This window comes from Magnolia sinica, chromosome 8, assembly GCF_029962835.1.
Source record: "Magnolia sinica isolate HGM2019 chromosome 8, MsV1, whole genome shotgun sequence".
Lineage (NCBI taxonomy): Eukaryota > Viridiplantae > Streptophyta > Magnoliopsida > Magnoliales > Magnoliaceae > Magnolia > Magnolia sinica.
The window spans coordinates 86,975,062-86,988,227 of record NC_080580.1 but is presented as its reverse complement, the minus strand read 5'-3'; the positions used below and the strand labels follow the sequence as shown (position 1 = coordinate 86,988,227).

The 13,166-nt window shown below is 42.5% G+C and overlaps 1 protein-coding gene across 4 annotated transcripts in view; it reads left to right on the top strand.

Annotated features, from left to right (window-relative positions):
* Positions 1-13,166, top strand: part of LOC131253596 (B3 domain-containing protein Os07g0679700) — a 49,470-nt gene that overhangs the window by 17,455 nt on the left and 18,849 nt on the right. For 3 of the 4 annotated variants that reach the window (XM_058254654.1, XM_058254652.1, XM_058254655.1), the window contains 4 exons: positions 1,049-1,812; positions 2,699-2,795; positions 3,577-3,751; positions 12,889-12,965. In XM_058254654.1, the coding sequence (XP_058110637.1) occupies positions 1,049-1,812; positions 2,699-2,795; positions 3,577-3,751; positions 12,889-12,965 (1,113 nt within the window). The remainder of the gene's footprint in view (positions 1-1,048; positions 1,813-2,698; positions 2,796-3,576; positions 3,752-12,888; positions 12,966-13,166) is intronic. The other variant, XM_058254653.1, reaches the window with a different exon arrangement.

The window sequence follows — 13,166 nt, the reverse complement described above, 5'->3', positions numbered from 1 at the left end:
CTGTTGGATGCTAACACATCACCTGATTATGAAGTTAGTCTCTCTCTCTCTCTCTCACTCTCACACTCTCTTTATGAAAATTATATCCTTGATAGGCATTGTAAAATGCATTTATCTAGGGGGAATTGTATTGTGCCTAACAAATATGCAGTTTGCTGTTGCTTTCAATTATAAACCTATTGGCCCATGGGTTTGATGATCCACGCTACTGGTTCAATGGGCCCCACCAGTGTTACCTAAATTGCCAACCACCCTATGTTTTCCATTCCAAATCCTGCAATCTGGATTATGGGTCATTAACGATCCAGGCTTTTTATTTGATGGGTCCCACTAGTGTTGCCTAAATCACCAAGCTCCCTATGTTTTCTGTTCCAAATCCTGCAATCTGGGTTATTGGTAATTAGCAATCTGAATCGCTATTTTACCAATGTGAAATTATGTTTCTTTACTACGATTGTAGATTAAGTTGTAACATAAATCTATATTCAGAACTTGTAGATCTATACTTTGATTTATTCAATAGCATGCATATATATATATATATATATATATATATATATATATATATATATAGTTTATGCATGCAAGACCTATAATAATAATATTCATCATTTCATATATAAATTACAATATCAATTCATATATAAAATTATACTGTATGTACCTAGGGTATGTACTGGCACTAGGTACCACATACTGGTGCGACCCACGATCTTGGTAACCTAGGGCCCACCATGGATGGTGGATGCCCTGACAATCTCCTAGATTGGAAGATCCGAAATTCTCAACCTATCAATTACGTGAACCATTGCTCACTATCTCTCTTAACTATCTATGTTTAGGCCACTGATTGAAGGGTTAGGATTTCCCTACTTGGCCGATCTTTTAGGACATCCCTTATCCCTGGTTGGGCTTGTCAGATTATTGAACTGTGCACCTCTGGATTGAATGCATAAGCAAAGTGCTCATTTGTTAGGCCTTGGACACCATAACTCCTCTTATCTCATTCTTCAGATGTTCATGAACCCTCTAAATCTTCTTCCTGCAGATTCCAAGTGACATTCCAAAGGAATCTATGCAGCAATCTGCTCACAAGGTGGATTGTTTACCTGCAAAAAATTTAACAGATGAGAAGACGAATGAACTTTGTACACCTACTTCAGGCAATGTCTGTGAACCGCGATCTACATCTACGGATACCAAAACGGATGATGATGCTGTTGATAAGGGCAAGCTGATGCAGTTGGGCAAAAACATCGAGGGCAATGGACGGAAAGATAGCATGAATGAGACTCTCGAGAGTATCAAAAGAGAGCAGCCTGTGCTCCACCTCGGGGAAGTCGGGAGCACAAGCTTTTCGAATGTAAATCAAACGGCCGTAGTTGGGTCGTCTCAGATTGCGAAGAGAGACGACAATAAAGGATCCGTGGCAGATAAGGAGATGTATGACTCATTGGCTCATGCATGCCTGGCTATCACGTTAGGGACATCTAACCCGGGCCACATGGCGGAAGCATGCTATGCTTCAGGAGCACCGAATCTCATGCTGCCCCTTCATGGGGTGACTGCTGAAGGAAGGGAACTGAGCAAGGCACTATCTCCCTTTCAACAAGCGCAAAGGTCCCGACATCTATTGCCCAAGCCCCCGAAGACAAGCCCGACCACCGGTTCAGAGACATCAAAGGATGTGGTTTCCCAGATGCGGGTGGCAAGGCCGCCTGGTGAAGGGAGGGGTCGTAATCAGTTGCTTCCACGGTATTGGCCAAGGATTACAGACCAAGAACTGCAACAGATATCTGGAGAGTATCCATGGTTTGAATTTTACATTGAAATAACTTGCTATTGGATTGGTTTGATGTTCAGTTTCTATGAATGAGGAACTATTGGGTCTGATGCATCTGGGGACAGGTGGATTACTGATGCCCGCAGTCTGGGCTGGTGAGGCCCATGGTTTGGTTCTTGAGACTGTTAATCTGATGGGGTTGCTGCCGTTGATTTTATCCCTTCGATTAATGGCCAACAATTGTAAGGTTATGAGAAAATTACTGTAAAGATCCATAGAAAAGGCCAAAGATTTGGGTGGCTTTGGATATTTGAGTCTGGAGGATTTCTGGGTCTATCCACCATCCAACCTTGACCAATCATCTGGATCACCGAATCATGGGCTGCACTTGCACAAAATGGGCACATGAGGTCACTGTCCGTGCCTTGATCATCAGGGCCTGGAATCTTCTACTAGTAAACATAACTATTCTCTATGAGGAGTTATATGATACTCAGGCTGCGTATGATGCTTGATATGCGGCACTCAGAAATTGTACACCTGGTATATATTAACTGAAATAAAACTGAGTAGATTGTGCAGCCCACTGTCACAATCCTAAGATCAGATTGGTTAAAACAATCCTAACCTCTGATTTATGGAGACTTGTTTGTGGAATTATTTTTAACTGTCCAATAAAGTTTCACCAATCGATAGTCAAATAATCAAATGAGCTTAATTTTTGGTCATGATATGTCTACACTGTGTAACGTAATTTGGAGGGTTTAATTTGACTACTTGCATTCCATGTGTCCAATTTCTAAGTAATTTATAAGTGCCAGCGTACCATCCATCACACTCTGCCAGAGTATCCAAGTTTTTCTCATTCTCCATTTATCCAAGCACTGTAACTCCCTTGACTTTGTTATCTTCAAGTTCAAACTCTACGATCGTGCCATTGTTTGAGAAGGTTCTGAGTGCTAGTGATGCGGGTCGAATTGGTCGTTTGGTTCTCCCTAAAGCATGTGCTGAAGTAAGTTTCAATGTTGATACCCACAAAAAGAATATGTGTTAGTTGCCTGGGACTTGCTAAATGATTGGTCCGCCAAAGAGGCAGGTCCACTCTATGTCATGCTGCAACCAGTTTATACTGGTCTGGAATACATTTTAAATGGAATATCAACTGATTGAACTGGTTAAAACATGGCATGTGATGGGTCCACCATTCATGTTTACCAATGAAGGAGCCAATTCACTTTGCAAGTATTCTCTGCGAGTAGGGCTGTCAGCTGGCTGGGCTGAGGTGTGTCCAGGCCCAGTCCACAATGTAAAACCCAGGCCTGAGTCCTGCCCGGGCACATGACAGGCCAAAACAGACAGGTCCAAGCCCTGCCCATGATGATTATGCATGGCCCAGGCCCAATTCCAGCCTGAGCCTGGGCCTGGCCAGCCTCCTTTTTTTTCTCAAGATCTGGGCTGTCCATTAGGTGTGCCCAATCATGCATGAGATTGAGAAAAAATGCCCTTGAAACATTAAATGGGATGGGTCAGATAGGGCCCTGGGCAGGCTGATGGGCTCTTTGACACAGCCCGAGCATGGTCTGATTTATAAATGGGTTTAAATTTTAGGCCTGAGCCCAGCTCTCGGGCTAAGTATTCAGTTAAAGTCCAGCCTGAAGTGGGCCAAGCCCGAATGCCTGACGGACCCGCCCAGCTCAGCCATTGATTATCTGGGGAAGCCCTTTTCGTTATTCTTCCTAGTTTCTTCTTCTTCTTCACATTTTATATGTGATTAACTTGCAAATTTTATGCAGGCATATTTTCCTTCAATTTCACAACCGGAAGGCCTTCCATTAAAGATTCAAGATGCAAAGGGAAAAGACTGGGTTTTTCAGTTCAGATTTTGGCCTAATAACAACAGCAGAATGTACGTCTTAGAGGGTGTAACTCCATGCATACAGTCTATGCAATTACAAGCTGGTGATACAGGTGAGTTGCATGCCTTTGTCTAAGCACTGGAAGAGAACCAAGTCTCAAATCCATCTTGAGCACCTTGCATGGTCTTTAAAATGAGGAACTTTCATGTTTGGTAAAAGATTACAGCGTGAGACATATGTGAGAAGTTTGAACTTTCAGAAGAAAAATGTCTTTTGGTTTTAGCAAGGGATGTGTTTTTTTTTTTTTTTTTTTGTTCACTGTCTGTTTAAGAGATGCACGGCTGTCTAATGGGAATATGATTTCATATCCTACTCTACCCAAGCGTGTATGATGTCTGGGTTCATCTGAAGGGCTCGCCCCGCATATACTGAGGCAAAAAATAAGGCTGGTCTGATCACTAGTTGGACCATGCGTATGGCAAAAGACAATGGATGGTTAAAAAGAGTGGTGCGCACCTGCAAGCAGAATTTCATGGAGCATTCATGCGGTCCAACTCAGGTGGGTCCCACCATGATGTTGCAAGGACATCCATCCTGTCTATCAGATCCGTCACCTCAGAAAGCCATCTGGGCCCTAAAATCATGCTGATCCAAAGCCTAGGTGGGCTGCAGCACAGGGAACAAGGTGGGAGTGGATGCACACCCTTGAATTTTCAGTGGGGCCCACCGGAGTTGTAAAACCTCCTGAATGTGGCCTGACCCTTAATCCAAGCTAGATGGAGGGTCTGAATGGCCTTGGTTCTATATACACAACGCGGTGGGCCCCACATGCAAATCAATGGTGGGCATCCTATCCCACCTTGTTCCCTGTGCTGCAGCTCAACCTGAGTTTTGGATCTGCCTGATTTTTGGTCCCAGGGGCTTCTTGAGGTGAAAAATCTGATGGATAGGATGGATATCATCACGATAGGATGGATATCATCACAACATCACAGTAAGGTCCACCTGAGTTGGACTGCATAGAATGCTCTGTGCGGTCTTGTTCGCAGGTGATAATTCCTCAGTTAAAAGTAAGTGATGAGTGGTCCACATTGTGCCTGTGTGGCCCCACCCAATGACCAGATTGGTGTAATTTCTGGGGTCACTAAATACAAATGGTATGGCCTACCTGATGAACTACCTAGATCTCATGCACAAGCCAAATTGGCACTTGTTGGGGGTGTAGGATTCAAGTCCTACTTTCGCTAGCCATGGTAAGCCCTTATTCTAATCGTGTTTGCACTTTGCATGGGTCACCAGTTGTGCGAATGGGTCTTTTCTTCAGTCCAAACAAAAATGAATTTGCATGCAGCAAGATTCTTAGCTTGTGCATGTATGCAGATTCATGTTTTTCTTCTCATGCACTGCTTCTATGTAATGCATAGCCTACCTATATAAATGGATGCCTGCATAAATGCCATGCCATGCCATTCTTTTTTTTTTCCCCACACTAAGTTACTGTATCTGGAAACATTTTATTTCAGTTTATCATTTGCCTCGCAATTTCGATTCAAACTGTCAGACCTGACTAGGAGAGCTTTGCTAAGCACACACGCGCATGCAATAAAGCTCATGTACACGTGACACATGTGCCAGCATGGCATGATCGGTCTGAGATCCTATCTGTCCATCAGAATGGTACCACTACATCAATGCCCTAGCCCAAGAATCAGGCCGGTCCACTTATTAAGTGGACCACATTTTGCAAAACAAATGTACTGCTCTGAAAAACTTGGCTGAAATTTTCTAATCCATCCACTTCCTTCCAGTATTGGAGCCCACATGCTGATTGGACCAGATTTTATTTTTGGGGAGAACATGTACAAAGGTCGAACCAACCTAATGGATAGATTAGATCTTGCACCTATGTGCGATGCTGGCATGTGTGTCTTGTACATGAGCTTTGTTGCACATGCATGTGCTTAGCAAAGCTTAGAGATCCATATCATATCCGCTTTCAGAATAATATTTCCAAGATTAGGCATTTCACTACTACATAAATAGTAATAAACAAACGCTGAAGATAATGACGCTAGATAACAATCAATAGATAGTAATCAATCATATGATTAATTGATACAGACTTCATATTACTAGGCCATCCAAAAAGTGGTGGTTGAATCTGTATGGAATTAGCTCCAGCATAAATTCACCATTGTTTTCGGTAATTGGTCATCTTGATATCAGAAACGTTTTCGAAGAAGGTTACTTGCCGTTCCTAACTATCATCGGCTTATCCATTTCGTTTATGATATGTGATTATGGGTGGCAATGGGTTAGGTTGGGTTGGGTTCAGGCAGGTTGAGTTCGGGTCATAATGAGGACAAGGCCAATCCAAACCCAACCCGTTTATTAAACGGGTCAACCAAACCACCCACCCATTTTCTATAAAAATCAACCACATATTTAGAACTCTTTAAGTAGTATAAAATGAATTTCTTACTACAACCTAAATTTCAACCGTTGTAAGCAAGTTTAGGGTTTTTCAAACTTATATTATATTATAATATCTGATACAGATATTGCGCGCATGCACATGCACATGCACAGTTAGTGTTAAACTACAAGCGACTATGTTGTGGAAGCTGTACCTTGTTTATTTCTCTAAGAATAACAAGAATATAGAGAAGATGTTGGACAATTTATTGTTAAACTATGAGAGACTACAAGAGAAAGCTCAGGTTGTTTTTCTGTTGGCTCCTTGTATTCGATGTTATGCTTCCATTCGATAGAGGGACATGCCCCGATGTCTATGTTATGGCGTTATGGGGCCCCTCTGAAAGTAACGGCTTTTGCATGGCTCGCTGGTAGGAAGAGGGTTTTGACCAGTGATAATTTCTGCAAACGGGGAATGATGATCCCAAACATTTGCGTCCTTTGTATGGATAGTGATGAGACAATTGATTATTTGTTCATTCACTATCCTTTTATGTTGGGGATTTGGGTTTCCAATCTCTCTTCCTTCAAGTTGCAGTGGTCCATGCCTGTCTCGGTGGACAATTTATTGGAAGTAGGCCATGGGGTTTGCCTTCATAAGAATGCTTAGGTAGAGTGGTGTTTGTCGATTTTAGTGGGATTCTGGGCTGTATGGGGTGAGAGGAATGGGAGATGTTTCAACAATATTGAGAATATAATGTTCGTTTTGTTATCTATAGGGTGAAAGCTTTTGTAGCCAAGTGGGCTTCCTATATTTCGTCTTTGAAAGATAGTATTTTTGCCTTTTGCTTGATAGGGTTGTAAGCTCTTGGTTGTCATCTCGGTTCCTTTTTAATAGATAATCCTTTATCTTTCAAATATATGTATTTTTGTGTGTGTGTGAGAGAGAGAGAGAGAGATCTTAATAGATATGCATGTTAACGAAAGAGGAAATACCTTAATCTAGGAGATTACCCTAATCTACTTTAAAACCGCCCCTCAAACTCAAGGTGCTCTGAAAGGAGTACAATGAGCATTTATTTAGGGGCCTGTTTGATTTCCCATTTACAACGTAAATAACTTTTTTTTTTTTTTTTTTTTGAAAGGCAACGAAGATTCATTAAAAAACTAGAATAGAGAGAAGACAGCCCGCTGAGATAGCGAACTGAAAACTCCCTAAACTGAAGATACAACCAAAAACAACAAAATAGAAAAAACAGGAAAACTAAAAGAAACAGCCAACAAACATCACTAAGACCGAACAGACTCCCCACAGTAAAAACGCAGCCTAGCTACATCCCACTAAACTGCTGATCGGAGAAAAGAGGAATTCCACTAATGTTGATGGTGTTGCAGGTCCATTCAATTACGAGATGCTGAAATCTCTTGATCACATAGGTCATTGGGTGGGAAGCATCTCTGAATCAGCGGCTGTTTCTTTCTTCCTAGATGGCCCACCAAGCGGCTAGCAAGGGCATTCTCCAAACCAAGGATCTGCTCTTACCCAGAGAAACTCCGTGCCAGGCGGCAAGGACGCGATTTGTGGAGCTGGGAAAACCAGGAGACGGCAAAAGAATATAGGATAGTCGACCAAACTTGGTTGAAAAAAGGGCATTGAACAAAAAGGTGGTCCGTCGTCTCTTCGTTAGTCATACAGCAGACGCAAATGTTGGTTAATATCATACCCTTTTTCCTCAGATGATCGATAGTGAGGACTTTTCTCTTCCCAACCAGCCACCCAAAAACAGCAATCTTAGGAGGGACCTTATATTTCCAGACTCTCCTAGTAAACACCTCCTCTGAATTTTCTATCTTCTTTTCGAGAGATCGATAAAGGGACTTCATTGAGAATAGGCCCTTGCTGTCTAGAGACCAGACTAACTTGTCTTGTTGCACATGATCTGGATGGCAGTTCCCAATCCGCTGAAGAAGACTGATGTAAATTTCGACTTCCCAATCGTACAGATTCCTTCTACAGGGCGGAAGCTAGACCGCTACATTGCCTTGAACCGAGTAACAATCGGCCACTGTTAGGAGAGGATTTGGGGCTAAGCGATAAATAGTTGGGAACTCCTCTTTTAGAGCATTAGAGCCCGCCTAGATATCCTCCCAGAAATGAATTCTGTCCCCTTTCCCTATGGAAAAACGAATGTGGCTATGCACCTCATTTTGGGATAATAAAACACCTCGCCAAACAGCAGATGCACTGCTATAAGACACACCTTTGGTCTGCCAGCCTTCAAGCTATTGCCCATACTTACATTTAATCAGCCTATTCCAAAGGGCCCCTTCTTCTGCTCCAAGTCTCCACCACCACTTGCCGAGGAGGGCACGATTCATAGATTTGAGGTCTCTAATTCCAGCACCTCCATCTTGAAAATGTTTGCATACATCTTTCCAACCGATTAGATGAAATTTCTTCCTCTCCTCGCTGCCGTGCCACAGAAAATCCCGCCTGAGCTTTTCGAGAATAGATAAGACCTTCGTCGGGCATTTGAAAAGGGACATGAAGTCTAAAGGAAGGTTTGAGAGCGCCGCTTTGATCAAAGTGAGCCGGCCCCCTAGCGACAGGTACCCGCATTTCCACCTAGCGAGATAGGATTTGAAACGATCAATGACTTTGTCCCATAGCGCCACCGGGGGCTTGCCAATGCATAGGAGAAGCCTGACAAAAGATGTAGGGAGGGAGCCCGACGCGCAGCCAAAAAATTTAGCGAACTTGCCTGTCTCGGTCTCACTGATGTTGACTCCTATCATCGTCGATTTGCTCAAATTAACTTTAAGGCCTAAAACCACTTCAAAGCAACGGATTGCGGTACGAAGATTACCCACTTTATCCCAGTTGGCTTCACTAAATAGGAGGGTGTCGTCTGCATACTGGATGTGAGATATGGGCTGGTTCATATCTTTGATCTGGAATCCTCCTATAATGCCTTCTGCCCGTCCTTTTCTTAACATACGTGAAAAAGCCTCTACCACAATAAGAAAGAGGAACGAGGATAGCGGATCTCCTTGCCGAAGACCTTTAGAGCTTCTGAAGAAACCTTTGGGAGACCCGTTAATGAGGATCGAGAACCTCGCTGAACCGACGCACGCCTTTATCCAACCTGACCATTTGGGACCAAAATCCATCCTCTTTAGCATATACAGAAGGAAGTCCCAATCCTCATGATCGTAGGCCTTTTCTAAATCGAGTTTGCATAAGATTCCTCTTGACCCGGATTTGGGCTGGTTCAATCGGAATGTCTTCACTCGCAACATCAATGGACTGGATATGATCCAGAATATCTTCGGTTTCGCCTTGCCGTTTGTATTGTCTGTCTGATTTCCATAATTTTAGCTCATACTTGATTAGGCTTAGCTTTTTACATAATTTAAATCCTGTGTAACCATCGATCTCCACCTCTTTCCACCAATCAGAGATAAGTTAATCGAATCCCTCAATCTTTAGCCACGAAATATCAAAACGAAACGGCCTTGGGCCCCAATTTTCCTCTTCCATAGAGAGCACTATCGGCGAGTGGTCAGACGTAGGTCGAGGGAGCACCGACTGCAAAACATGCGGGAAAGCTTCAGTGCAGTCAACTGAAACTAGGAACCGTTCTAATCTAGCGAGGGAAGGCGATGAATGCTCGTTTGACCAAGTAAATCTGGATCCGGACAGGGGTAGGTCCTCCAACGCATGATCGTCAATCCAGCGGGAAAAAGACCGCATCGCAGCGGACACTCTACTAGGCTGAGAACGCTCTTCCGCATACCGCGTAATGTTAAAGTCTCCTTCGATACACCATGGGCCATCAAAAATATCCCTGGCTATGTTTAAATCCTCCCAAAAATCAGATCTCCTATCAGCTTGATTAGGACCATAGACCGAAGAAATAAGACAGGAGAAATTGGAACTGATCTGATTAAGAACGACAGAAACCGAGAACTCTCCGATCCAGCTACGCTCCATTGACCAAATATCCGCATTCCAGGCGATATTACTTACCCTAGCATTTACATTTTTACAGCTTCATATTGAATTGACATGATGCTGACAGCTTGCGTGTTTGAAATGTTACTAGTGAAAAAGTGAACAAGAAGATTTTCATATGCTAATTATCTATGGGGCCCACTGTTATGTATACGTTTGATCCACGCCATTCATTTGTTTTTCCCGCTCATTTTAGGGTCAAATCCAAAAAATGAGGTAGATCCAAAAATCAAGTGGACCGCACAAAGGCAACAAGGGAATTGAACACTTACCATTCAACTCTTCTTGTGGGCCACAAAAGTTTTGGATCAAGCTGATATTTGTGATTTCCCTTCATCTATGTCTGTATGAAGTGATGAATAGGTTAGATGGTAGGTACTTATTTCTGTGGGCCCTAGGTTTATTTTAACTATCAATGGTAGGCGTTCAATTCTCCATATTTTCCTACAATGTGGTCCACTTGATCTTTGGATCTACCTCATTTTTTGGATCATGCCTTAAAATGAGCACATGGAATAGATGGACGGTGTAGATTAGACATATACATAGCGGTGGGCCCTATGGATTTTATAGGCACAATTCCATTCAATTCCACTGTATTACTGAGGCTTATTTACAGCGTAAATCCCTTTCTTTCAAGTACATGTAAAAAGTAATAATGACTTATCTACACCCTATTTACCATGTAAATTGAAAATCAAAGCGGCCCTAAAAGAAAAAAAATCACCGATAATGGGGTGACAAAGCGACGAGTATCATGAGGCCATGAAACAATGTGTAGCATAAGGCAAGTTGGAACATTCGAAGTTTTTTGGGATGTGAACTATTGGTACTTTCAATGGTGGTGAATCATCTGGTGGCACTTCTTGAAGTCAGGATTTCAACCGTTGCTCTTCCAGTGGGTACACAATTCTAGTGGTTGGGAGTTCAGCTGTTGCTCTTTCGATAGCTCTTAATGTTTTGACAATAAAAAACATGTCTGACCATAAGGTCGACATGATAATGGGGTTTGGTCCAAATGCCTGGCACAGTAACAAGTATAGTCCATACGCTAGACACAATAACAAGTTTGGTCCATACACCCGGCACAAAGTACATCTTGTCAAAAGGCCCAGTGTGGGGTAGACACATCTACGGAGCACCAAAACATAAGCATCAAACCACAAACTTTTCTTTTGTCCTCTCTCTCTGTTTTATTTATTTATTTATTTATTTTATTTTTTGTTTTTTGTTTTTTTCTTTTCTTCTAAATCACATAGAAACTAAATTCTAAGGAAGAGAACCATATCAATCTAAGAAAGAAAATGCTCCCCATCTATTTTCTCGATTTACCGACATCGCTAGTAGAAGAGAAAAACGAACAATCAGGTACCAATTTCTTTGTTCCTTGATCCAAAAACATTACTTTTTCTTAGTAGAAACAGGCAACTGATGTCATTGCTTGAAACCATTACGACTGCAAAATCTGAATTTCAGACCCCTAAATTGCGTTATTTTCAATCTTGACCCCATCTTTTACCTCTTAAAACCAGACCTTAAATCCTTGTCTAACAACTTCATCAACCCACCACATGATGACAAATCTTAGCCGTTGACAAATCCAACCATCAAAAGAGAGAGGGATGCACTAGTGAATTGATCAGATTGGGGGCTGTGGAGATTGGGAATATGTGAATCGGTGCTGCAATGGTGGAGCTGGGCTGGGGTCTGGTGCCGCGTGGGTTTGAGCGGAAAACAGATCGGTCACCCGGATATGTCAACGAATTGATTCCGGCGATGATGTACGACAATGCAACAATAGAAGTCGCTGAGAGCTGAGTTTTGTGTATGGAAGATGGCCGACAATACTAATGGTGGTGCTGGTGGCAAAGGATGATTGACACTGGATGCAGGAGGGGTTTGTGGTAGCTAGAAACAATGGTGATGGTCAGAGAAGGGTTGGAGGAGGCTGTGGCTTTCCAACTCAGTCATTGCCAAATATGGTTGGTGGTAGGTTTCTTGTGGTGGTGAGACAGAGATGGGTTTAGTCAAATTTAGGCCAAGGAGTGATGGGTTGCGGTGGGACAACAGGTCATTGGAAATAATGGCGGCAACGATATGCCAGATTCAATGGTAGTGTGGGCGCTTCTTGGTTTAGTGGTTGTTGTTGTTGGATTTGGGACGAACGATGATGTCGGAGTTGTGTGGTGGCCGGATCTAGGGTTGTGAATGTTGGAAGAGGTGGGAGATCCTAATAGATACACATGTTTACAAAAGAGGAATCTACTCTAAAAATTAACATTTAATGAGGAGATAAAGGGTAGACTGTACTTATGACCCACAAGTTCAGCCCTACGAACCCCAACCAAACCTGTTTAATTTTGGGTTGATAAGACACAACACAAAACCAACCCATATGGTGAATGGGTCAACCTGCTTGAATTCCCTGGTCGGGTTGGCAGGTCGGTTCAAGTTTTGCTTCCCTATCATTCTGTGAGAGTCTAGGTCAGGTTGGCGGGTCGGTTCAAGTTTTGTTACCCTATCATTCTGTGAGTTTGGATATGTTAATTTGAAATTGTACTTGCTTCGTTCTCAGTGCTCCTGCAGTGGAGACAGTAAACATAATATGTTGTTGGTTTTGTGGCCCTTATGGGCAATTTCTTTCTTCCGGCATGTTGTTGAAATTATTTCTCCATTAGGCTGGGCTATTTGGAATAATTTTCTTCTTCAAGACAGAGGTTTTTGATTGGATTCTTGAAGGCATAAATTGACAATCTTTTGTTTGGTTTGAGTTGTGATTTTGGGGTATCTTAATTTATTGTTGGAATCTTGTCTTGCAGTAACGTTCAGTCGCATAGACCCTGAAGGAAAACTTGTAATGGGATTTCGAAAGGCGTCAAACTCCATGGCCATGCAGGTAGGGAGCTTCATAATCAATGGCCATCTTTTTTACTGGCATTTTTAGTTTTTATCATGAAATATACATTGTCTGATCGAGTTTTTTCTCACCCTAATAATATAAACTGTACACATGGGGCCTACTTTTGGGGATTTAACCCAGGCATATTGTCAGTGACATGATTAATAGGAGATGCCCCAAAAAACTCTCCCATCAGAT